At 50.5% G+C, this 25,699-nt stretch overlaps 1 protein-coding gene across 2 annotated transcripts in view; it reads left to right on the forward strand.

The window, feature by feature from the left end:
• The window catches only part of MBTPS1 (membrane bound transcription factor peptidase, site 1), a 53,277-nt gene extending 33,161 nt beyond the window's left edge, over positions 1 to 20,116 (forward strand). For both annotated transcript variants that reach the window (XM_045818818.1, XM_045818817.1), the window contains exons 12-23: positions 561 to 705; positions 3,438 to 3,626; positions 4,189 to 4,361; positions 5,784 to 5,899; positions 6,460 to 6,616; positions 7,372 to 7,496; positions 8,142 to 8,219; positions 11,055 to 11,195; positions 13,086 to 13,217; positions 14,579 to 14,705; positions 17,784 to 17,914; positions 19,233 to 20,116. In XM_045818818.1, coding sequence (XP_045674774.1) covers positions 561 to 705; positions 3,438 to 3,626; positions 4,189 to 4,361; positions 5,784 to 5,899; positions 6,460 to 6,616; positions 7,372 to 7,496; positions 8,142 to 8,219; positions 11,055 to 11,195; positions 13,086 to 13,217; positions 14,579 to 14,705; positions 17,784 to 17,914; positions 19,233 to 19,429 — 1,711 coding nt within the window. In that variant the 3' untranslated portion in view covers positions 19,430 to 20,116. The remainder of the gene's footprint in view (positions 1 to 560; positions 706 to 3,437; positions 3,627 to 4,188; positions 4,362 to 5,783; positions 5,900 to 6,459; positions 6,617 to 7,371; positions 7,497 to 8,141; positions 8,220 to 11,054; positions 11,196 to 13,085; positions 13,218 to 14,578; positions 14,706 to 17,783; positions 17,915 to 19,232) is intronic.
• Positions 20,117 to 25,699: the final 5,583 nt, after the last annotated feature.

Raw genomic sequence — 25,699 nt, forward strand, 5'->3', positions numbered from 1 at the left:
TGTTGCTGTTGTTCCTGGGTTTTGAGTCACAGAAAGCTTTTTTCTGCACTGAGATGAAAGAGAAATTCACCCACGCTTTCTTCTAATACTTGTTTGCTTTCTTTTTATTTTCTTGAGACTCCATGATCCATTTGGGGTTCATTCTTGTGTGTGGTGTAAGGTATGAATGTAACTTTATCTTTTGCCAAGTGATCACCCATTTGTCACAGCTGGATTATTAAAAAGTCCATCTTTGCCCCAGTGATTTGAGACTCTTTGAGTCTGAGGCATTCCGTGGGGCTGGTCATGTCCACATTCTCTGCAAGCTGCAGCCACCAAAGTTCCAGACTCGCAGAAGGAAGGAGGTGTTTCTCACTATCTCATTGTTTGTACTGGACAGTCCAGGCACGCTGGCCCACAGGGGGCCTTTCAAAGCCAAGTTCCCAGATGCCTGCTGAGAGCAACCCTGCAGGCAGGCCCTTCTAAGGCTCAGATCCAGTGTTACTCTCCCTACACAGTCATGCTACTTCTGTGTTGTTTTCCAGCGTGCTGAACTCTTAACACTGTGTTCTTTGTTTCAGTTTGAGCCCCAGCTACATAGACCTGACTGAGTGTCCCTACATGTGGCCCTACTGCTCCCAGCCCATCTACTACGGAGGAATGCCGACCATTGTCAACGTCACGATCCTCAACGGCATGGGCGTCACAGGAAGAATCGTAGACAAGGTGAAGCTGCTCTCTGGCTTTCCGTGAACCTAGTCCTGGCCCAGACCTTGGTGCCTTAGCATTTTCTCCTGAAATTGAAACAGAAAAGGCTCTCTCCTCCTGTCTGGGGTACCAGGCTATCAGAAGCAGTGATCTGTGTTTCCCTAAGTCTTTTACACATAACTCAGGGATAAATTAGTGAAACCCATTTGCTGTTGTTTTACTTTGGCATCTTGAGTTTGACTTCTGAATCAACTAATTACATTTGATCTTTTATCTTTATTTCCCACCTATAATTAAAGGCCCATTTGTAGTTGTTTTATTCTTTACTGAGTAATGGGCCTTAAGGTCTAGGAGGTATGGTCTTTTCTGAATTTTATTTTTATATATTTTATATACTTACTGCATAAGCATTATCACAGCAGTAAAGGATAGGGAAGAGAACAGATAAATTACTTCTAGCACCGGCACACTGACATAGCCATTACTTTTTAAATTTGCATATCAGCTGGTTTATTTTATTTTTCAAGTACCATTTACATTCAGTATTATTTTGTATTAGTTTCCAGTGCAAAGCACAGTGGTCATAGCCACTGTTTTTTAAATATTCTTTTGTAGCCCTTACCTGAAATATGTATTTTTTGTTATGATTATGCAAAATAGGCAAAAATTTAGTCTTTCCTTTTTTTTTAGTTTTCATTGTGTTGGAAACATTTAAAAATGTATACAGGCACCAATACTTTTTAATCGTTGTTTAATATTACATAGAACTGTCAAATCATAATTTGCATACTATTTCCCTTTGTATGAAGTAAAAAACAGGTGGTTTTCAAATGTAAACATATCACTGAAGATCTTTGCGCATGTGGTTTCCTTTTCTTCTGAACTATTTCCCTAACATAACCCCCCGGGCTGGAATCCTGAATCCAGAGGCTGCGGACGTTATTGGTGCTCCTGGTGCGCCCTCCCCACCAGTCTCTCCGAGAGAAGAGTCCGCCATCCCAGACCGCTGCCGGTGGTCGCACAGGCGCGGTCTCCGCCAGGCCTGCACTGGGCGGTACATTTTTTAATTTTTTCAAACCACAAGGTTTTTAAAAAATGAAATAAATTTCACATACCGTAATTTACCCTTTTAAATTGTGCAGTTCAGTAGTTTTTAAGTGTATTCACAAGCAGCGATGCAACCATCATTAGTGTACAATTCTGGAACATCTTTATCATTCCAGAAAGAAACACCCATTTACAGTCACTGGGCATTCTCCTTCCCGCCCCAGCCCCCAGCCACCATGGACACACGTCCTCTCTCTGGGTTTGCCTACATGGGACCCCGCATACGTGGCCTTTTGTGACTGTTCTCTCTCGCCACGCACGATGTCCTTAAGGTTCGCTGTGTTGTAGTGTGTGTCAGGGCTTCCTTCCTGTTCATGGCCGAGTCATACTCCGTGGTAGGGTGGATCTCATTTTGTTTAGTGGGCACTGGGTTTGTTTCTAGGTAGTTCATCTTTTAACTTTAAATTTAGAGGGGTAAAGTGGGTGCCTTGTCTATTGTGCATTTCAGTTATTTGTGAGCTGACTGCCCCCCGGGTGGTTTGCTGGTTGTATTTTCTCCCGTGTGAATTACGTTGTATTGCTTTGGCCCCTTTTTTGATACTGGAATTCAGGTTTTCCCAATCCATCTGAGCAAGAGCTTCCTGTCATAGAGACATTTGCCATTGTTGTGTTTTACCATTGTTGTGTTTTATGCAAAAAATTCCCACAGATCATTTTTTAATTTTGAGTGGTGGTTTTTATTTTGGGGTAGAAGTTCTGTCAAGTTTCACATTTTCATGTAGTTGAATTTTGACCTTCGGTGTCAAAAATTAGAAACTTTTTCTCCACAGATGTAATAAAAAAATCTCAATTTCATTTTCTACTAATTTTTATGTTCATTAAATATGTAATTGAATATGTAATTTTTTATCTGTAAAAATTAACTTTTTTATCAATTGCTAACCAGTGATCTCAAGGCCATTTATTAAAAATCCCTCTCCTCATTTGTAATACCGTATCCTACAAATGTTTTTCTCTTTTTCAGAACTTTTTTAAATATGCTGACTCACTTGGGTAATATATTATTGCTGTCTGGCTTGTAAGGGACATTAGTAATTTAGGTTAGTTTAAAATACTGGTTATTGAAATGCTGAAAAATTGGAACAAGAGCTAATTTATGTTTCTTCCAGATGCTCTCCTCTCATGCTTTCCTTTTTCCTCTTTCCTCCCACCTGGGAGCGGCTGAAAGGGCCGAGCCAGCCCTTCCTCTGGGCGTCCTGTAAACCCCCACCTGCCCCATCACTGGCTTCAGACTTTGGGGGCAGTTTGCATCCACGTCATTTTATTGAGTCCTTTCTGTTAATGTGATTCTTTAAGCGTACAACTAAGTGGGATCTTAACCTTGAACCTGAGAGTTTCCATTTGTTGAAGTTCTCTATCAGGTGAAAGTTGTGTGTCAAACTGTGTGTTCCTTGTTTTTTTTTTAAGCTTTGGGGGGAAAATTCTCTTTAAAATTGGAGGCTCTCAGAAATAGTGGATTCTAGACTTTTCTAGTGGATGATGTGTTAGACACTCCATAGGCTACATAGGTTATAGGGTGCTTGGTATCTGTGTATAATTTCATTTTGCCTTATTTAAAATACGAAGTATTTCTTGGACACTGCTATAGATAATTGAGGAGGTGAGCACTTACACCTCGGCCTCTGCTGGTTTTTCTCCCGCAGCCTGAGTGGCAGCCCTACTTACCGCAGAATGGAGACAACATCGAAGTGGCTTTCTCTTACTCCTCCGTGCTGTGGCCTTGGTCAGGCTACCTGGCCATTTCCATTTCGGTCACCAAGAAGGCGGCTTCCTGGGAAGGCATTGCGCAGGGGCACGTCATGATCACTGTGGCCTCCCCAGCAGAGGCGGAAGTGAGTGCACGCCAGGAGGCGCTTGTTTTTCTGAACCTTTCACGTCCCCTGCCGGGCAGGAAGGGGCAGGCCGGGCAGGGAGGGGCAGGCCGAGTGCCCAGGGTCTCCGGGTTGGAAGCACAGTTGGTGTGATGAGGCTGGAAGGCCATCATCGCTGATTCTAGGGCCTGTAGAGCAAGCAGCTGGAGCTTAAAAGCCAGCTCAGTAATGAGTGATGGTGCCTTTGATTCTGTTGCTGAGCAACAGCAGATAGGACTATTTTGTGCCAGATTTCAAGCTCTGAGTGATTGTAGAAAATATGTGTTCTCTAAATGGAAATGTAGGGTTAATCCTATGTAGCACTAGTGTTTTGGGAACAAGGTAATGTAAATTTTTGGCCTCAAATTCTTGAGGTTTTGAATGGAATTAATTATGATACACGAAGGTTCCTTTCTACATTCGTTATCGGAAATTCTTGTGTTCAAATTGTTAGGATTAAATTGATAAATAGAATCAACTTTTTAAACAAACCCCCAAACCTTCTGAGCAAAAGGGGCGCCTCAAGTTTCTTTTTTCTTTCCAGTCAAAAAATGGTGCAGAACAGACTTCCACAGTAAAGCTCCCGATAAAGGTGAAGATAATTCCTGCTCCTCCTCGAAGCAAGAGAATCCTCTGGGACCAGTACCACAACCTCCGCTATCCACCTGGCTACTTCCCCAGGGATAATCTGAGGATGAAGAACGACCCTTTGGACTGGTAAGCAGCCACCAGCCATGACGCTTGTCACCCCCCACCCCCAGTCCTTCCACAGCAGGACTAGGGGGCGTGTCCCTGTGGGAAGCAGACGCTGCTCCTGACTGAGCCCGACTCCCGCGACTTTGCAGGTCCTTGTCGTGCTCCTAGGCCCCCTGCAAGTCTCCCTTCAGACGTTCACGACTGTGCAGTAAAGAGCTTTGAAGTCATCCTTAATTGTTCTCCTTCCCTGACTTCTGTTGAATCATTCTGCAAATCCTGTTAGTCCTCTCTCCGAACATGTCCTGATTCCTGCCCTAGCTGGCGGCTGCCACCTCCGCTCCCCCTCTTGTTTAGGCCATCATCATCTCTTGCCTGGATGGCATCAGTCACCTCCTGACAAGTGGCTGCTGCCACTGTCTCTTCCTTAAGTCCCACTGTCCATGCAGCAGCCCTGGTCACTAGAAGATATAAATTCCACTGCAGCTTGCTTAAAACTCCAGTGGCTGCCTCTCCAGACTTCTTCACATGCCAGGCTTCCTGGTGTGTCCTCCCCAAGCCTCCAGGCCCTGCTCCATCACAGCCCTTTCAGGGCAGGTGGGCCGACTGTCCTGCCCAAATGCCAAATTCGTTTCTGCCCTAGTGTAAGTAAAGGGGTTTGGGCTTGACCCTGAAAACAGTGAGCAGTGATGATGGAGTTGAGCAGGACACTTACAAGGTCAGTTCTGCTCCTTTCAGAGATTTCTCTGGAAGGCAGGTTGGAGGGGCTCAGACCAGAGGCAGGAAGACAAGAAGTGAGAAGAAATTGACAGGATAGTGGCCGTGGGCCCAGAGGGGAACACATGGGTTCAGCCCTGCTGAGGACGTGGACTCTGATGGGCTGTGAGGTGGGGGCAGCAGATAGAAGGACCCCTCGGTGCTCCTTGGGGCATTTGGGTAGGCAGCCGACGTAGAGTACACAGTAGGAGTACAAGCATGTTAAGGAGGAGAAAGGCTGGGAAGGTGATTAGTAGCAGTGATGTAAAGTTAACTGTTCGTCACTGTCTTAGTTCACTTGCCCTTTGTGGCTTGTCCCGCAGGTCTGCGTTCCTGTACAGAATTTGTCAAATGCTAGTGGTTGCCAGCCGTGTACATGTGTGCCACTGCTAAAGTGATGCCTCGGCGCATGTCTGGCCATTTCTCCTTGTCAACTTATCTCTCCATTCCTGTGCCGTGAGCACAATTTCCTAACACCCATTTCATGCACCGGCCCTGCCGGTCTGAGAGTGAGCCTGCAGGCTGCTGCGCCAGTGGCTGGCCTCCTCCCCTTCAACCGCCAGGCCTCTGCTGGGGCTGGAGCTGTGCTCCCACAGACACAGCCGGGCTTCAGGAGCTCAGTCTGCGGCTAGGTAGCCTTCACTCCGAGCAGAGACTGAGCATTTTAATGCCAGGCCTTGTGTTTTCCAGGAATGGTGACCACATCCATACCAACTTCAGGGACATGTACCAGCACTTGAGAAGCATGGGCTACTTTGTTGAAGTCCTCGGCTCCCCCTTCACGTGCTTTGATGCTAATCAGTATGGTGAGCAGCAACAAGGTGCTAGCCAGGTGTTCTCTCCTCTCTGTTGGGTGTTGTGGAAAGGTTGAAAGGTGAATCACGGTTTAAATGAGAGGCCAGCAAAGGGCACACATGGGGTCCCCGGTCCCAGTGAAGGCCAGAACGAGGTGCCAAGCGGACCAGTGCATATTCTGCTTGGTGGGGACAGTGGTAATGTTCGCAGGACACACGGCACTGTTGCAATGACTGGGACAAAGACGCTTGAACATTTTTTAATCTATTCATTTCTTTGCTAGAGCAAAGAAGCTCTAGCCCCATGTTTTGCTTCTTCTCCAGTAAGTGAAGTATCTGTGTGTGGGGCATCGCAGACGAAGCAGAAGGCACAGCCAGCTGGTGTCTCTGCACTGCAGGGCCCTGGCCCCTTCTTCCTCACCATCCTCTAACACAGTTCAGGGGGTGCAGGCCAAAATGTCAAAAGCCAGTAACTTGAGGTGTGGCTGCCAGTAAAATACTGTGTTTCTGGAACAGTGGCATCCTGTCGTTTGGAGGGGAAATTTCTCAGAGCTTGGCACTCTGTCCCTCAGGAACTCTGCTCATGGTGGACAGCGAGGAGGAGTACTTCCCCGAGGAGGTGGCCAAACTGCGGCGGGACGTGGACAATGGCCTTTCTCTCATTGTCTTCAGCGATTGGTACAACACGTCTGTCATGAGAAAAGTCAAGTTTTACGATGAAAACACTAGGTACTGATATGAGTTGGTATTTGACAAGAAATTTCACTTTTGGGGAGTTAAGTTCTACCTAGCAAATACGTAAAGTGTCTGACCCATGGGTGGTCTCTTCAGCTGTCAGGGACAGGTTCTGACCCCTGGTTAGAGAAAGCCGTCTCTTCATGTAGTAGAGATGTTCTTGGAAACCCTTGTGAAGTCAGTAAAATGCTCATTGACTCCAGGTACTAATTTAAAAGCTCATTGTCTTTCCTTGTTGATTGTAGATACTTGAGCTTTAAATTTCTGTCTGGTTCTTTCCCATTCCTCTGTTGCCGTATCACTGAATCTAGACAAATTTAAATGCCCCAAAGGACCCATTAGTTAAAGAAATTTTCTAGTAAATTAGTTACCGATCAAGGATTCCCAGTGCATTATGAATGTCATTCCAGTAATATGGTTTGTATTTTTTTTTTTTTTGGAGTCTGTGATGAATTTTATAAGCTTCTTCCTTACCTCTTTTTCTTCATTGACCCTCTCGAGGTCTAGGCTTAATATGCAGAGTATTCATGTCACGTGGGGTGCATTTTATGAAATAAACTTAGACTTACTCTGCCCCCTGGCTGAAGCATTAATGTCACAGTATTGCTCAAACTGTGGCTTTTAGTTTCATCTAAAACCGTAGTGTGGCAGGACCGGGCCCTGGCAGAGGAAGCTGAGGTTTGCCGTGAAGACAGTGTGCAGGGAGCGCTCCAGCTCTTTCCTTCCTCGGCCTGTGGTCGCTTTCGCAGGCAGTGGTGGATGCCGGACACCGGGGGCGCCAACATCCCAGCTCTGAACGAACTTCTCTCTGTCTGGAACATGGCCTTCAGCGATGGCCTATACGAAGGGGACTTCACCTTGGCGAGCCATGACAGTAAGGTTTTGTGCTTGTGTTTTGATAGGATGCGGTATTGCAGGAGAGTCTGAGTTTCAGAGAGAGGAATGGTGTGCTCCTTGAAGAAGCTGGGCTGCACAGAGAGGATGGTTCAGTGTCTTCATGGGGAACATCTGGAAGGCTGGGTGCTAACCACGCTGGGCCTGTCCAGGGTGTTTAGTGAAGGTGTTTTATGCATGTGTTTCCAGTTTTAGTGCCACCTATATGGTGCTCTGTGTCCTGTATTTTCCCAAATAGGGAATACCTCACAGGTCCCTGGTTATTTACGTAATGCTGTTTGTACAGTAACCTTGCAAGTCTCGAATCAGAAGTTTCCCCAGACTGGTTGTGGGAGCGTTTCCAGGACTGTGTCTGAGCACTGTTGTTACGGGTTCCGCTCGTCCTGCCTTAGCTGGTAGAGGTCTGTGACAGAGCTGACTCTAACACCTGTCCAGAAACTTGATCTCAGTGGTATTTTTTAACTTCAACTTGGAGGTCATTCCTTGTAATTTAAGTGTGACCAGGCAGTAATAGCGGCTCCTCTCCTAAGACTGGAAACAGTTTTAGAAAACATAATGTTTGAAGAGTGCATTGTAGGTCAATGAGTAGCTGTTGATAGAATGCCCTGTGTTTCTGTGTTCACAGTGTACTACGCGTCAGGGTGCAGCATCGCCAAGTTTCCAGAAGATGGCGTAGTGATAACACAGACTTTCAAAGACCAAGGTAAGGAATGTTGGTCATAGCTTTTTGGTTTTCTTTTTTCCTTTGGAATAACAGTTTTATCACATGACTCACCCTTTTAAAGGATTACAAGTCAGTGATTTTTAGTGTATTCACACAGTTGTGCATTCGTCACCCCATCTACTTCCAGAACATTTTCATCACCACCAAAAGAAATCCCCATATGCATTAACAGTTTTGTTTCTGTAATTTATTGCAATACCATTTTTATGGTACCTACTTTAAGTGAGACTTCTGGGTAGCAGCTCTGAGAGATGCAAAGATAGATAAGATAGCCTCTTGCCGACAATTTGGATATTATGTATATACTAACCACTGTAAAATAAGTCAAATTCCCTGCAGGAGAGGGGCTGTTGGATGTGTGTAGATACATATATATATATATATAAAGCTTTTTAAAAAATATATTTTATTGATTGTGCTATTATAATTGTCCCATTTTCTCCCCTTTATTCCCCCCTTTAGTTAATGTCCATGGGTCATATACCGCATTTTCGGAATATAAGATGCACCTGTTCCCCCACTTGGGAGGAATAATGGTGGTTAGTCCTGCTCTTGAGTCAGTGCTGCCTCGCTGGGTCCACCAGCCGCAGCCTTGCCTGCCCCGTCCTCTAGCCACCGCCTTGCCTCGAGTCCTCTCTCCGCCCCCCTACCTGTCTGGATGGATGTTTCTTCTTTAACTCCTTGGTTGTCAGACTTCCATGCAGTTTGATTTTCTGTCACTTCTGGTTGTTTTTTGGTTTTAAATTTGTTCCTGTCCTTTTGGTTGTGCGAGAAGGCACAGCGTGTCTACCTACACCTCCATGTATGTAGATATTTTTTGAAACTACCTTTAAAGTTGCTTAAAATTTTTGTTATGATCTGTAAATTCTACATCCATGATTGCCCAATTCCTAAAATTTAGAAAAATTTTATGGACACTTAGCTGTATAAAGGTAAAGGATATTAAATTACAGGGTCCTCTCTTAAAATTCCCTTAAGAATTTGAAGGAAAGAAAGGTCCTCCCTTTCAGTTTTGTTTCTTTAACTGTAGCCGGGCATCACCCAAGAAGGCAAATGCTGCAGTTCCCCTCCCCTTTGCATTGGGACTGTGCTGAGTGAGTGCCCTGCGCGAATCTGGGGAGCAGGGCAGAGCCAGCGCCTCCCCCTGCCCCAAGGCCAGCAGTCTTCCTGCAGCCCCTCGCCCCAGGCAGGCTTGGATTGTGCACCACGTGCCTCTCCCACCTCTGCTAATGGTTGGGAGACTGTTCCATGCCCCACAGGGCAGGCCCGTGGGGATTTACAGGAAGTAGTCATGTCCTCATGCAAGCTGGTACTTTTTAAAATTTCACAATGGAAGGCCCTCCATTGCAAAGTTTGCCATTTGCTATAATTGGAAATTAGGGACAGTTTCATTGGTCGAAAATGACAAGAAGGGAGGAAGGATTTCTCGGTCATCTGTTTGTAACTCTGGGGAGGAATGCGTTTTTGTATTTTGTGGAAGGGGCACTTTCCCTTCATCAAGGCGGGGCGATCACTAGATCCGTGTTCAGAGGGCTCTGTTTTCGCTTTGAGCACGTATACAGTCAGTCATGTCTTCCCAGTCCCATGGCCCAGTGCGCTGTGGGTTAGTGGTGTTTCCTGGAGTCGGTCTCTCCCAGGGCAGTGTCGTTACTGGTAGGGGCCAAGCAGGGGCCACAGCAGTGGTCCTGTGGCCAGCTGGCAATGGCCGTTTTGTTGGGAGAGGAATCAAAAGTGGACTTACGGGTACACACTTCAATCCGGGGTTCTGCTAGCTTGAAAATGAAAATTACCTTGAAATCCTTTTTAAGGGGATTTTTATCCGCATGCAGGCTTTAAGTTGAATGGTCCGTTGGGCACAAGAGGCATTTGAAAATCTGGGTTCCCCTGGATCACAAAGGGTCTTGTCGTCAGAAACAAACTGTGAAACATGGGGCTGTGAGGCCCGTGGCAGCACAGCATGTGCCCCCCAACTTCCCTGTGCCCCGCCCACTCAGTTCCAAGTGGGTTCAACGCAGAGCGCAGGACTGCTGCGTTTTAGTAGCCGCAGGCATTTTAGATGTTACCAACATGCCAAGTACTGGGTTCTGACGAAGACGGGCATCTTCTAGTGCCGAGGAGTGTGCTGCTTCAGGGGCAGAGACCCCGCAGCCTGTGCTGGTGTCACCGGCAGGTGCTGCCTCCGGCCCGCGTGCGTCTTTGACTTCCCGGTTCACTACACGTCGTACAGTGCGCCATCTGCTTGGGCACCAATAAGAAGGCTCTGCTTTGGAACATTTGAATTTGTGGGGTTAATATGACAGATATCTTAAATTTAAATTTAAAATATGTGGGCATATATTTAAAAAATTAGTTGTGTTTGTCCTAGCTTTGAATAATAAGACACGAAAGTGGATGCGAATACCTGTGACTCTGACTGTATGGATGTACCTGTGTGTTTAGCAGGAGCTGCCTGGCCGGCTGCCCCTAGTGGGTGCAGTCCAAAGACATAATAAGCCTTTCAGCATGAGAAGGGACACAAGTGTGTGTTTTTAATATAAAAGGGGAAAAGTGAGATCTTTGAAAGTGTAAATACTGTTACTACAATTTCAAGTGAGCATGAAAGAGGTTGGATATGGAAATGTTACGTACACACTTTCAAGTGAATTTTGCTAACCCGAATTAATAGCACGTAAGGCATTGTTATTCTATTAAAAGTTGGCGCTGCTATGATTGGAGAGTAGGTTTTGCTCTGATTTCTTTTACATGTTAAGTGGCAGCTAGAAGGTAATTAATTCCTCGACAGGAATTCTCATTGTTTTTGTTGTGTTGTTTCAGGGTTGGAGGTTTTAAAGCAGGAAACAGCAGTCGTTGAGAACGTCCCCATCCTGGGGCTTTATCAGATTCCCGCTGAGGGCGGAGGCCGGATTGTGTTGTATGGAGACTCCAACTGCTTGGATGACAGTCACCGACAGAAGGGTGAGCACTGCAGGCGTGGCTGAGGAGTAGACTGTGCTTTGTGACTTCGACATTCACATCCCTTCTCCCCCTTGTCCCCAAAAAGGCACCGTTGAGTTGCTGTTAAATTAATAGAGACCTGCTCTCGAGGGCCAGGTATGGCAGGGGCAGTTCCTGCTGCTTTGATTGCTTGGGATATCTTGATAGATACATGAGTCTGGATGCATTTAATAGGCAAAATGAAACCTGTTCACCGCCTCCACTGCCTTCGCCTCCATGTTCGTTGTCCGGGGGGCCAGCAGGGCTCAGCACAGCTCAGCACTGCTGTGGTTCAGTGGAGAGACCCTTTGCTGCCTCACCCAGCCTGCGAGGCCCACCCCCACTCTGGGCCTGTCTGTCACTGCCACTACCACACAGGTGCTCCTCTTGGGTCGGGCCACTGTGCCCTGGAGGGCCAGCACTTGGCTGCCCTCCAGACGAGGGCGTTTTGGCGGTTCGGAGCCTTCACCGGTGAGGGAGCTAGGGCAGAGCACCCTCTTCTTCAGCACCTCTCGATGCAGCTTCCAAGCCCGGGCGCAGCTTGTGTTTCTCTTCTCGTGAGGCGGGAGATGGAGTGGGGAAAGTGGTCCGCCTTTTTCTGTGGTCAGATGATGACAAAACCAGGATTGAGACCTCGTCTTCCAACTCCCTGCAGAACTGGGTTGAGGGGAGCGTGGGGCATCTCCCCCTCACCCTGGCGAACAGTGGGCACACTAAGCTGGAGGAGCACGGCCGGGAGAGCGTGACCTGGGAGTTGTGTGGCTCACGTCTCCTCTGACTTAAGTTGACGTTTCTAGTGTTTCACGTGCATCCTTGGCATCAGATTGGTATTTTTGAAAATCAAAGGCAAAGGTTAAAGTCACAGTTGAAAGAAGGGTTAATGTTTTATTTCCACAGAGATTTTTTTTAAGACTTAAAATTTCCTGTAAGACTTTCTATTAACGTTTTAAATGGCCGAGAGGACTGTCTCAGTCCTTACACTTCAGACAGCAGTGTAGAGGACGACCTTCGGGGCCCGAGCACTCCGCCAGAAGCGCTCTCTAGTGCGACAAGTGCTTCTAGGGGTGGTGTCACCTCTCGGGAGGGAGTCTCATCTGGTCCGGGCTGGTGTTGACAGGGTTCGGCGGTGCAGTGCTGGGAGAACTGGGGTGGAAGTAGCGGTCCCAGGATTAAGGACGGCAGCATCTGTCTCTTGATAGAAGGGTCCACCCACGCTGCTCGGTGATGGGAGCTGTGATCGCAGCCCAGCACCGAGACGCCCTGTGGTGTCTCCCAGAGTCATTGAGATTTTCTCTTTTCACACTCGGTGGGCGGGGCTCACCAACTCAGAGGGCAGCCCAAGTTACTGGACTCTGCACTTGTGTTGATCTTGAACCCACCTCCCTGTGGAGCACACACTGTGGTCCTGGCTCTGCCCTCACTGTGTAAATCAGGATCCTTCCCCCAGGACAGCCTTGGCCATTGACAGAGGCTTTGGCACCCCTTTCTCCTCCTCTTTCCTGGAGCCCCGACTCTTCTCTCAGTGGATGTCACGTGGTCTCCCCGTCCCGGATGAGCTGGATTCTGCCCTCATTGTGAGGCACCTGGAGCCCCGTGGTGCCCCAGCAGCTCGCGGGGCCAGTGCACAGTGGTGCCGCCCTGCCTGAGCCCTGGTTCTGGGCGTGAGGCCTAGGCCTGGTTGGGTTTCTTACTGTTCTCTGTAGTGGGCGTTGACTGTGGAGAGTGCACGTTTCTCAAGAATAGGGGTTTATTTTTTATCTGATCTCACCTCCCATCTCCCTCCCCCCCTCACTATGGGGCTAACTTTTGTTTTCCTATAGAAATTTCTTTAAAAAATCTAATTCTTAAGCAGCATGCCTGTTGAACCCACAGACTGCTTTTGGCTCCTGGACGCGCTCCTTCAGTACACGTCGTACGGGGTGACCCCTCCCAGCCTCAGCCATTCTGGGCACCGGCAGCGCCCTCCCAGCGGGGCGGGCCTGGCCACTCCGGAGAGGATGGAAGGTGAGTGGGCCCACAGGTGCTCAGTGTGGGCACTGGGTGGAGCCCGGCTCAGGAAATAGGCATGCCTGCCAGCGAACGGAGCCAGCTCGTGGTGCCACTGGGGTTTTTCTTAAGGACTGCAGGTGGAATAGGGGCCTGTGGCTCCAACCTGCAGCCAGGGCCGCTCTCCCGAGCGCAGGGTGGGCACATACCGAGGGCACATACACGAGTGTCACGTGCTCGCCCGTGCTCACTCCAGTGTCCTCACACCGCTCCGAGTTACTGTTTTGTGTCCCACTCACAGACGAAGACCCTGGCTCCTGGGGGTCTTTGGGAGGGATGGCCAGCATCTTTGAGCTCTCACTAGGTACGAGGCACCAGGCCAGGGGTGCTTCGCACAGAGTCCCTTGCTAGGTCCTCCCAGAACTCTGAGGAAGCAGAGTATTCTTCCCATTCACCAGTGAAGAAACAGGAGCTGAGGGAAGTTAAGTACCGTATTTTGCCGTGCACAATGCACACCCACAGTTTTGTGCGAGTTCCACATGGGATTATTATACCCATGTATAATGTGCATCCTTATTTTTCCCTCAGATATTTGGGCTAAACAGTGCTCATTATACACAGCAAAATACGGTAACTGCTCAAAGCACCCAGTGGTTCTGCCCTGGAGCCTGAAGAAAAGGCTGCGTGGGGACTGCAGGCTCCCTGCTGGTTGTGCCGCAGGCAGGGCTGACCCGCAGCTCTCACAGCCTGACGTGGTGGTCCTCGCAGCGCTGTCCATAGGAGAGTATAAGGGGTGTGGGGTGGGCCACACGCAGACCTAACACACAGCTTCCCAGTGGCCACATTAAAAAGGTACAAGGAAAGGTGGAATTCACTTTAACAAAATACCTCAGCCTGGTACACCACAGTGTTGCTACTTAAACACATGATACGCTATTTCCACTGGTCAATAGCCATGCGTGGCTGGTGGCTACAGTATTGGACAGCATAGATCTAACAAATAAAAAAGTTTTGTAGTTTGAAAATGCAGATTGGTTTTTTTGGACTGATAATTAAATACTTCAAAAGAGAGTATTTTTTTTGTGTGCAGTATGTCTGTAGGTTAGCATCCTCAAGTCCAGCCCAGTGCATGTTACTACAGTCAGTCAGGGTGGCACGTGGCTGCTTCAAAGGGAGCGGCTGTTCTCTCCCCGCAGCAGCGAGCACACCTGGGGTCACCAGTCCGGTCGCACTCCTAATTCACCTGGAGCACAGGCTAACAGAGCGCGCTGCAGGCCTGTCGGCAGGAAGGCAGGCAGACAAACTAATGAAGCTTTGTTTTCCCCCTTGCACCCTCACAACACTGACCTTTGCCTGCCGTTGGTGCCAACGCCGCCCAGGGAACCACCTGCACCGCTACTCCAAGGTCCTGGAGGCCCGTTTGGGAGGCCCAGAGCCTCGGGCCCTGCCAGCCTGTCCGCACCTGTCGTGGGCCAAGCCACAGCCTTTAAACGAGACGGCTCCCAGGTTCGTGTCTTTCTGTGCTTTTCCAGTCCTGCAGGACTTATGAGTCATTACTTTTTTTAAATAAGAAAATGGAATTTTACTGGCATTATCATCAAATAATTAAGTCTTCTAGCTTGTCATCTGTGGTGGTGATTTAAATTAGTGAGCCCCCATGTTGACCTTTAGAATTCTGCTCTCTGGTGGTGTTCTGCATGAAGATGTGCTTTGGGTAATTGGCATTTTTAGGTTTCAGTCTGTTCTCGCTTGAAAAGCTGCTATCTGATAGTGATGTCACTTGAACAGGAGCTCTGACTCCTTGGGCATGGGGTTTGGGTGCTTCCTGTTTGCTACACTGATCCTGAAATGCAGAGGGGTCCTTTCTTCTGTCACGCCGAGGGGCTGGGGCCGGCTGCTCACGGTAGAGTGGTCCAGCCCGGTTGAAGGGGTGGCTGTGCCCTCCTCCCTGTGCTGCTGCCGTGCCCTGCCGTGCCTGGGGGAGCGAGCGACCTCCTCCCAGGACAGGGTCGTTGCCAGGGCACTTCTCTTACGGTGCCCACTGTTGATCTGTGGTTCCCTCTCTTACTTTTGGACTTGATCTTCTGATTTGCATCATATTTTTTTGGAAGCCAAATTCGAATTATCTGTAGAGAATATCCTGATCTGTCAAGGAGACTGGGGGCTTTTCCTGCCTGGGAGTCCCGGCGCAGCTGTGGGGTAGGCCCTCCTCTCCCTCTCCTTTGAGGGGATTGTGAGAAACCACCCTCCCTCCACTGGCAGCACAGCACGTGCACTGGCGGCTAGAGCACCCCACGGCCCTCAGGCAGCAGGCTCCCCTCCAGGGAGGCTCCTGTCTCCCCCCCTTCGCCAGACTGCCCCCTTTGTCTGGGTCTCAGCGTGCACAGGTGTTAGTGTGGCTAGTGGGCACGTGGCAGGGCACAGAGGACCACCATCTTTGCCACGAGCTACCAAAATGAGGCTGCCTGCGAGGGGACCTCGGCGCTGCCTCTGCTCTGCCTCTGCTCTGCCGTTGTCATGAACAGAAGCACTGCGTGCGCCACTCACAGACCATCTGTCCTGGTTTAGAACCTGCTTAATAGACAACTGGGCATTGTCAGATTGTCTTCTCATCAGCAGTATTGCTGAGACTTTGATTACTTGGTACTTTTCCATTTCAGTTAACATCCTATCATTTAAAAATTTCTGATAAGATTCCATTTTTACATGTCATCTATTTATAACCCACCATTATCCTAGCGTTCACACCAGACTTTAATTCTAGCCGTGGTCAGCAATTCATGCTCACTGGACAGTTGCTGGCTAAAGTTGCCGAAACCCAGCTGTTCTCCATGGTGCTGTCCAGGGTCCTGACAAGCCGATGAGCGCATCCTCGCTCTCTGCCCGTCCACTTCACATAAGCCGTGTGACACCAGCATGCCGATAATGTACAGCTCCTAGAATTTGATTTTCACGGCCGTGCTCAGGAACTCCTTCCTCATGCACCCACCAGGCTTCACCTTCATCTCACATTTTACGTCTTCTTGAATGTTATTCTCAGTCCTCAGAGACCTGGGCCTACATCTCCATTCTGAGTCTCTGGAGAGATCTGAGACAGTGTCAGACAGCTGCCGACAGCCCTTGAAGGGCCCAGGTGTCCCTCAGTGCTGAGTGCCAGTTTCTGGTCGGTCTCTGAAACACAGGCTCATTTCCCTGGTGTCTTCTTTGAGCGTCAGGGGTCCTCAGCGCAGCTGCAGGAGTGTCAGCCCCACCGGGAACCCCGGGGCGAGGCTCCCCCCTCTCTCCTTGTATCAGAACCTTGTGAAATTAATGGTAACGTCATGCACTGTTACCACAGTTGCCTAACTAGAAAATGCCATCGCTAGATAAGTGAATTCCAGAGTAGGTATCACCTTCTAGAACTAAAATATAGCTCCATATATATCCAGCTACAGAGTCATAAAGCTTAATGTCATTGATTCCGTAATTGGACATTGCCAGTTTAATGTTCAGACTGACTAAACATGACGTGGAGAGGTAAAGCACATGGAGGAGAACAGGGTGTGACACTCGTCAGTATTTTCCAGGCAGCCGCCCAGGGGGAAGTGTGTGGCGGTGGTGTCTCTCTCCCTCACAGACACCTGCGCCTCCGCGGGCCTGGCGTTGCCCGGCCTCCTGCTGGCCTCACCCCTGATTGCCAGTGGAGCTGAGCGTCTGTGCTTTCACTTGGCCAAAGTAAGAGACAGGCCAGCCATTTCCAGATGAAAATAAGAAGCAGGAAAATGGGGAATTCATAATTTCCAACACATTTATTCATTTCAATTCAAACACATTTATTTCATTTCCTCACTTTGGCCAGAACTGTTGTCACATTTTTCCATTTGCGTTCTTTGCTCTCGCATCTAGGCGTCCTCCCAAGCTCCCCAGTGCTCTGCGCAGGCTGTCAACCTCTCTGTCCTTCAGGTCTGAGTTGTACCGGCCTGAACGGTTCTTCTGATCTCGGAATGAGTAGCGGCAGTGCTGCTCTCACAAGTCCAGCACGTCTCCCAAAGCGCGTGCTTCCGTTTCTCCTCGTCCTGGCCCGGGGTCAGGCAGTGGCTCCTCCCCATTCGCCTCCCTCAGCTCCTGGGTTCCCGCATGTCCCCTTACTCTCCTTCCTGCTGGCGGTGCCCTTGAGGGCAGAGACAGCCTCTGGCAGAGGGGGAAGCCACCTTTGCTGCATAGGTTTGCATTCATCTAAATTCGTTTCCAGGCAGAGACCTCCATGGGCCTTTGGCCCCACTGGCCTGTGCTCCTTTTGGAGGTTAAGGTGTTTCCTCTCCCAGTGCCTAGTGAATTTCCCAGGTGGCAGCTTTACAGACCCAGTAGGACTAATCCCTGTTCGGGCATTAAAATCCTAGGGGTATGGACTCAGTTTTGACCCTGCTGTCTCAGGACCTGGAAGTTGTCACTATAGCTGTCCACAGTTGCATTCAGGTAGATGTAAATGGGACATAATTTCATGTTTCTCTTTAAATCACTTTGTTTCTTAGGTATTGGCTAAGTAAGCTTCCTAGGCTAGTACAGTTGCTTATTTTTATTTTGTTTTAATCCATTTTCCTGAAGTAATCTTTGGAAACATCAGAAGTTACTCTCCATCGACCTGGATAAAGTGGTATTACCCAACTTCCGATCGAATCGCCCTCAAGTGAGACCCTTGTCTCCTGGAGAAAGTGGAGCCTGGGACATCCCTGGAGGTCAGTTCTCAGCGCCTCGGCATTGTGCTGACCCACCCGCTGCTTTGTTCAGAGTCCTCTCCCCTCCCCAGGCGGTGGCCCCCGGCTCCCTCCTTGCCTTCCTGAGAGCCACAGCGGTCTTGGCCTCCCTCGTAGGATCCAGCAGCAAGGCCATAAGCAGGCCTAAGAGGAACACAGCATCATCTTCCTGAGAAAGTTCTGTGATTTTTAGATTTTAATTTCTTTTATGATGGCCCAGTATTATACTTAAACTTTTTCCAACAGAGTAACTTGCACATTTTTATTTAAGTTCTGCAAACAAGCATGTATTAAATACCCTGGGAGGTGCCTGTCATCAGCTGGTTTGGGCCCCTGAGCCCTCAGCCCAGAGGTCTCCACTGATGCCCTGCCCTGTCCCTGATTCTGTTCCCTCACCTTAAATGACATCAGATGTACCCTCTACAGATGATGGCCCTTGGCCTGACTGGCCGGTCTGGGACAGGACCTCCCGCTCCCGGGGCAGTCGGCACCAAGTCATCTCAGCGGTGTGTGGGCAGCTCTTGCTCTGGGTACCCCTGGGCTCTTCCCGGCGTGTACAGCTCCCAAGCGGCATCTCTTCTGGTTCCGGGAGTCGGCCAGAAACTCCAGAGATTAGAAGGGGTGCCCCTGCCCATTCAGTGCAACCCTCGGAACTTTGTGTGCTGGTGCCAAGCCCCTGAGGGCCTCGCCTGCAGGTCCTGGGGTGCACTGGGGGCAGGAATTACGGGGTCCCTGCACTGCTCAGTTACAGAGTAACTCTGACTGTGAGGCCAGGGCTCTCCAGGGACCACTCTTCATTTCCGACCACGTGTCCCCTTGGAAGGCTTTCCCAGGAGGTGGGGCCACAGCCAACCATCCTTAACTTCCTGCCTGGCCTTCCCCTCCTTCCACTCAGCTAGGAAAGAAGCACGCTGTTAACTTCCCAGCTTCCAAACATGTCCATCTTTCACTGTTTTAAACAAAAAGCAGCTCAGGGCAGCTCCATTGTAGATTTTCTGTGACGGAAGGGAGGCCAGTCCTGGTCTTTGTCTGAGATGAGCGTGGAGAGGAGCGAAGACCTCCCTGCACCTCCCCGCAGACGCACCCAGCATGCTCAGAAGCTGCCAGGCTCAACCGCGAGGCTGCAGGTCGCTCTCAGTCACTCTATTAATGGCCTGGGTTGTTTAACTGAAGTTTAAAAATTATGTTTGTCCTGCCAGCCCAGCTAATGAGCTTATTAGCGTTTCATTTCTGATGAGCCTGCCTATCGTGGCAGAAGGAGCTGTGGTATTACTGATCGTTCCCTGCTGTCTTCTTGCAGGGATCATGCCTGGCCGCTACAACCAGGAGGTGGGCCAGACCATTCCCGTCTTTGCCTTCTTGGGAGCCATGGTGGTCCTGGCCTTCTTTGTGGTACAAATCAACAAGGCCAAAAGCAGGCCGAAGCGGAGGAAACCCAGGGTGAAGCGCCCACAGCTCATGCAGCAAGTTCACCCACCAAAGACCCCTTCCGTGTGACATTAGACCACTGACGGTGAGAGTCGGAGAGAGCCTTTTCCTGACCGCCTTGGTGGGCAGGCAGAGCCGTGATGATTCCAGAGGGGCCGCCTGCTGAAAGGGCCTGAGTCTTCAGCTGCAGGGCTCTGGGAGTCCGTTCTGCATGGGCCTCCCCCTGTGATGCGGGGAGGCTCGCGTGCAGCTTGAAGTGTGCTGTGGCCAGGGTCCCGCCGGAGGGGTCCACGGATCAGCCTCAGGGGCACCGCACCCAGCTGCCGCATGCACCAAAGACTCGGAGAATGTCAGAGGCTGTCGGGGGTCTTCTGACCCGAGAGGGAGGATGTACTTTTAAACAACACAACTGACCAAGCTAAGATACACTCATTAAGGCTATTTTCTATATTTATTGATGGGAAAAAGTCACTTTAAAGACTTGTGCTATTTGGAAGCAAAGCTATTTTTTTTGTCAATGGAATGCGGTTTTTTACTGTTCCATCACGAGGGATACCAGATTCCATGATCTCCTTCTTGATGAAAGGACAGCCTGAGAGTTGAAGGCGGATTGCACAGATCTGTGAAACATAGACCTTCGCTTTATTTTTATAAGTCTCAACTGCCATCATGTTTTGTAATAATGGGGTCTCGATTTCACCATTGTCGGTGAAGAAAATTTTCAATAAATATGCATTACCTGTATGAAGCAAAAAAGAATTGTGTCACGGGCTCTTTTTCCACCTGTCCCATTTCTCTTTGACGACACCCTGGAATGGGTTCTGTAGCAGCTTGTTATTTTGGTTAAGACATAATTCACATACTGTAAAAATCTCCATTTTAAAGTGTATAATTCAGTGGCTTTTAGTATATTCACAAGGTCATGCAGCCGTCACCCCCCTAATTCCAGAACACTTTTGTCACCCCCAGAAGAAACCCTGCACCTGTTCACAGGTCAGCCCCTCTCCCCTCCCCCACAGCCCACGGCGCCCACTGATTTGCTGTCTGTGTGGGTTTGCCTGTTCGGAACATTTCGTATGAAGAGAACCAAGCAGTACGTGGCCTTTTGTGACTGGTTCCTGACACTGGCTCCCTTTCTGGCTGTTGGGAACATTGCTGCTCTGGGCATGCGCATACCAGTTTTCAAATGGATGTGCGTTCTCACGTTTGTGGGTAGACACACGGGTGGGAAACCGTGGAGCTCTTGGGCCTGAGTTTCCGAGGAACTGTGGGACCCCTCGTTTCCAAGGTGGCTGCCTCGTTCCACACGTCCGTCAGCCGTGCGCGAGGGTCCTGGTTCCTCCGTGTCCTCGCCAGCGCCCGGGCTGCCCATCTTTTTGATCACAGCCTTCCCGTGGGAGTGAGGTGCCATCTCATTGCGGTTTGATCTGCGTTTTCCTAAGGACTAGTGACGTGGCGTATCTTTTTGTGCGCTTCCCGGCCATTTGTGTATCTTCTTTGGAGGAATGCCTGTTCTGAGACTTGGCCTGTTTTTTTAATTGGGCTGTCCTTTTTTTACTGACTTGTAAGAGATTTTTACATATCCTAGATGTAAGCCTCTTACCGTGTACATGGCTTGGAAATACTTTCTCATTCTGCTGTCTTTTTCATTTCTTGATGGTCTCTTCTGAAGCATAAAAGGTTTCATTTTGGTAAAGTCCGTTTCATCTACTAGGTGTCATTTCTAAGGAATGCAGCCTCTTCGTTTTTAACCGTTGCCTGACCAGTCTCTTGGCCATGTGCTGCCTGGCCACACATCAGCCTTCACATCGCAGCGGAGGACGGACCGACTGGAGAGGAAATGGCAGAGGCCACGTGGGATCAGGGTGCTGATGGAGTCCGGGAGAGAGGAAGGCCCAGGCGAGGGACGAGGGAGGAGCCACTAAGGGGTTCTCTGCTATGAGGGGTTCCCCTTGGCAGGTCCTGTTGGTGACCTCGCACTTTAAGTGCGCTCTGTGGCTGCTGTCGCTTTGAGGCTGTGGAGGCAGGGCTGCAGGCCCCACGCAGCTCTCCCTGCCCCACGCAACCCTGAGAACGTAGGCATTTAGGCTCAGTGGCATGCTGTCCTCTGAGACGGGCTGTGGATCTGCGTGTCACTTCGATGTCTCAGAATAAGGAACTTGTGCACTGTTTGTTATGGAGCCTTCTGGTCCCCCTGCCTGCCCTCCACCATTGTGGACTGCTCACCACCCACTCCACAGTGCTCTGAAAGCCAAGGTCACGGCCCATCCTTGTCCCACAGGGGAATGAGGACCTTCCCCAGCGTAGAACAGCAGGTTGCAGGGTTGGCACATGCTGCAGTGCCCAGGCCCTGTCTCAGGTTCGAAACATGTTTTTCTTTCTCTTTTTTTTTTATAGATTTTATTTATTTTAGAGAGATGAGAAGGGAGGGAGAGAGGGAGAGAAACATTGATGTGCAAGAGAAACATTGGTTGCCTTTTGCATGGCCCCAACTGGAGACCTGGCCTGCAACCCAGGCATGTGCCCTGACCAAGAATCGAACCAGGAAGCTTCTGGATTGTAGGCTGGTGCTCAATCCACTAAGCAACACCATCCAGGGCCTCATCATGATTTTCTAGAGAAGTGTGAAATCTCCCAGTTTTAATGTCCACAAATGATTGAATTAGAGAACATTTTACATAAACTAGACAAAGCTTCTCCGTCTCTGTTGTGCAGTCCGGCAAACGGTGTGCACACGAGGTGACCGCAGAATGAAGTTCTGGGCCCAGTGCAGTGAGCTGGGGGTCTAGTCTCCACGCTGGCTGCAGCCTCAGGCTCACCTGTGTCTTGGGAGCTTGGGCACCTCACCCCCAGAAGACGGCACTTCGACCCGGACCGTCCCCTTTCTGCCCAAGGTGTGTGTCTATGTGTGTCACTCATCTTCAGGACCGGCTCTCCTGACACCGTCTCTTCCCTGTGTTGAGGCCGCTTGCTGCCCTATGTGCTCTCTCCAGAGACAGGTCCTGCTGCTGAGATGGGGTGGCCCTGCCCATCCCAGGACCGAGCACACTCACGGCAGTGTTAGGGTGCATGTTTGTAGGGTCACGTAGTTGGGACAGGAGAGGACAGAGATGGACAAGCATGGACACCCAGAGAGTGAGGCTAAGTCAAGAACAGAAGAAAGTTGTTAATATACCATGGTTTTTAGGGACCTGTGGTGACTGCAGCTCCAACAAAGGGACTTATATGAGGGGTGATCTAACAAGATGAAGTTCAGTGACAACATAGAAAGACTACAGTTGGTCTTTGAATAAAGGGCAGGTCTACACAGTACTGACGCCTGCGGGCATAGAAAGGAGTGCCAGACAGGGCAGGAATGTGGGGCGCCTGCCAAAGGGGCTGTGCTCAGAGCTGTAACAAAACGAAGGTGGGGCCTCCCCTGTCTGCAGCCAGAGGGTACTGTTGGCAGCTGGGTGCCAGGCTCGCCACTACGTCTAGGACGTGCATTAGTGTCATCTGCACACAGACTCGAGAGTGGGCATCACTGGCCCCATTGCACAGAGGAAGTGGCAGCACCTTCCAGAATCACACAAGGAGTAGTGCAGGCCGGATCGGCACAAGCCCTGTGCCCAACCTGCGCCCCTCCTGCTGGCGTCTGTATGATGTCTGTGTCTGCCTCACTTTAGGGACAGCGTGACAAGCCGGGAGGATGACTGATTGGGCTGTTGGGACAGAGTCATGGGAAGAATGAGCTGGACAAAGGAGCGGCTGGGATTGAGCCGGAGAGGGCGGCTCGGTGGGGAGAGCTCCCATGGCGGGGAGAAAATCCCTCAGAAGACTCGACCGCCGGGGTCGGGTGTGCGGTGCGCTGTCCAAGGAGAAAGGCCTTGTTCAGTGGCTGCCATGGGATACCTGGACCCTCGTGGGAAGAATGTTCTAGAAAGGATGTCACCATTCAGGGCACAGATGTTGAACTGGGGCTCTGGCCCTGGGGTCCAGTTCCAGCCCGGCCACCTCCTGCTTGCGGGCCTTCCTTGATCATCGCATCAGGCCATGTGCTGTCATCACACGGCCATGGGCCTGATGCAGGGCCAGCGCCTGGTCACATCAGCCCTGGTCAGGGGTCTGTCACAGTGACAGATGTGCCCGAAGGCTGTGGCCCCGGCCAGGCCAACGCCCTGCTTTGAGGGAACCTTTTCTTCTTGTGGCGTGTACTCTCATTGTCCTAGTGAATGATGACATCTTTTTTAAAAATCAGAAAAACAAGCGGCCAACCCATCACAACCACAGAGAGACCGTGGGAACCCTGGGGGACCAAGGGGGGCCGGGCGTGGAGGCTGGGCCCCAGGACTCATCCCTAACCACTGTCCCTGGAGAGTCAGGCAGGGCCCTGACTGCGGGAAGCATGAGGGTGCCGCACCGCCCTCAGCCCCACCCGCTGCAAGGGACTCGCAGGTCTGAGGTCTTCCCTGCATGTGCACTTGTCCTTCTTGCACTCTTGCAGGAGCAGGCCCCATGCACCGTGACCCCAAGGGGACGGGAACAGGCCCTACCCTTGGTGAACCTGTCACAGCAGCTGTCGCACTGCGTCTGCTGCGCTCACCTGCGATGTGGACTGGACTGAAGACGTCATGCCAAGTCAGAGGAGCCAGACACAAAAGGCCATGTAGCATACGCGTCCACCTGTGGGGGAACAAGCAGATCCTGAGACCGCAGATCCGGATCGCTTAGGTCTGGGGGCGGGGAGTGGAGCGGCAAGAGCTGAGGGTGTGGGTTTCCTTCTGGCGTGATGCACGTGTGCTGGAGCCAAATGGCGGTGATGGCTGCACAGCATCTCACACATACTACGTGCCCCTGAACTGTCCACTTGAAAGTGGTTAAAATGGTGAATTTTATGTTCTATAAGTTTAACCACCGAGTTCCCCCAGGGGATTTTCGTGAACGGGCAAGGTGGGAGCCCCCGGCTTGGAGACTGGGAGGGGCTCTCTGGGGGTCAGCCCCTCTTCCTGCTGACACCTGTGCGGAGCAGCCGCCTTCCCATGCAGTGGCAGGAGGAAGGTCAGCAAAACGACTTTGAAGATGCTTCCTTTCCCTTCCAGATGCAATTCCCCTTCCTTCACCCCGAGCAGAACTCTGGCACCAGCCCCTCCTCGCAGGGAGGGGACAGCAGGACTTGGCAAGGCCCGTGCCCTTGGGCCATGTCTCACCTGGAGTCTCCAGGCTCTGCTCTGCAGAAGAGACCCCCCCGCTGCTGAGCCCCCAGAGCTGGGGGGCCCCTGGGGCTCCAGCACTCAGACCTCAGGGTGCTGGTGTGTTGTTTTCTTGTTGCTACTGAGACAAATCACCACAAATTCATTGCACAAAACACCACATTTATTCTCCTGCTCAGTTCTAGGGGTTGGAAGTCCAGAAACAGTCTCCTGGGGCCAAAATCAGGGTCAGCAGGACTGGTTCCCTCTGCAGGCTCCAGGGGAGGTCCATTTCCCTGCCGTTTCCAGCTTCCAGAGGTTTCCCAAATTCCTTGGCTCAGGGCCACTTCCTTTATTATATCTCCAACCTCTGCTTCTGTTATCACAGCACCTCCTCCTCTGACCTCTGACCTCTCCTACGTTCCTACTTTAAGGACATTTTGGTCACACTTAGGGCCGCCCGGATCACCCAGGGTACTCGCCCCATCTCAAGATCATTAACTCATTCTCATTTGCAAAGTCCCATTTGCCGTGCAGTTAGTCTGAGGAGACCTTTGGGGACCATTGTTCAGCTGAGCATACCGGGTTTCTCTGTCCCTGAGCTATCACCCATTTCTCACAGGAGGACTTGGGCCCCTCCTGGTTAACTGGCACAGATGGAGCCACCTTTAAAAGTCCACGGCTCCTGTCATCTGAAGACCTTGAGGCTTTGCCCCTTCAGCATCGGGGTCACTCCACCCAGCATTTTATTAAGCTGCCTTCTCTGGGCCAGGCCGGGGCAGAAAGCTGCAGGGGGAAAGAGGGCCTTGGGCTCAGGGACAGGGGGTCAGTCACCATCCCTACCCTCTTAGAGCTGCGGTTCTCCAAGCACGTTAGCATCTCCTGGGAGCTTCACAGAAATCCAAAACCCGGCGGCACTAGGCCAAGTTCGTCTGCAGCCCTGAGCGTGGGTCGGCACTGGCAGTTGGGAGAGTCCCTTGGGTATTCTCATGTGGCCAAGGTTCAGAACGCTGTTCCAGAAGCTCAGAATCAAGCAGACGGAAAAACACATCAATGCCAGAAATGGAATTGACGTGTCCTTGTTTCAACAACAGCTAACGCACACTGCTCACTTCTGGGCCGTGAACGTGTTCTCCCTGCACCTCCTCCTAACAGCGTCTCAGGGTGGCAG

Source organism: Phyllostomus hastatus, unplaced genomic scaffold (genome assembly GCF_019186645.2).
Source record: "Phyllostomus hastatus isolate PE091 unplaced genomic scaffold, TTU_PhHast_1.1 phas_scaffold_345, whole genome shotgun sequence".
Lineage (NCBI taxonomy): Eukaryota > Metazoa > Chordata > Mammalia > Chiroptera > Phyllostomidae > Phyllostomus > Phyllostomus hastatus.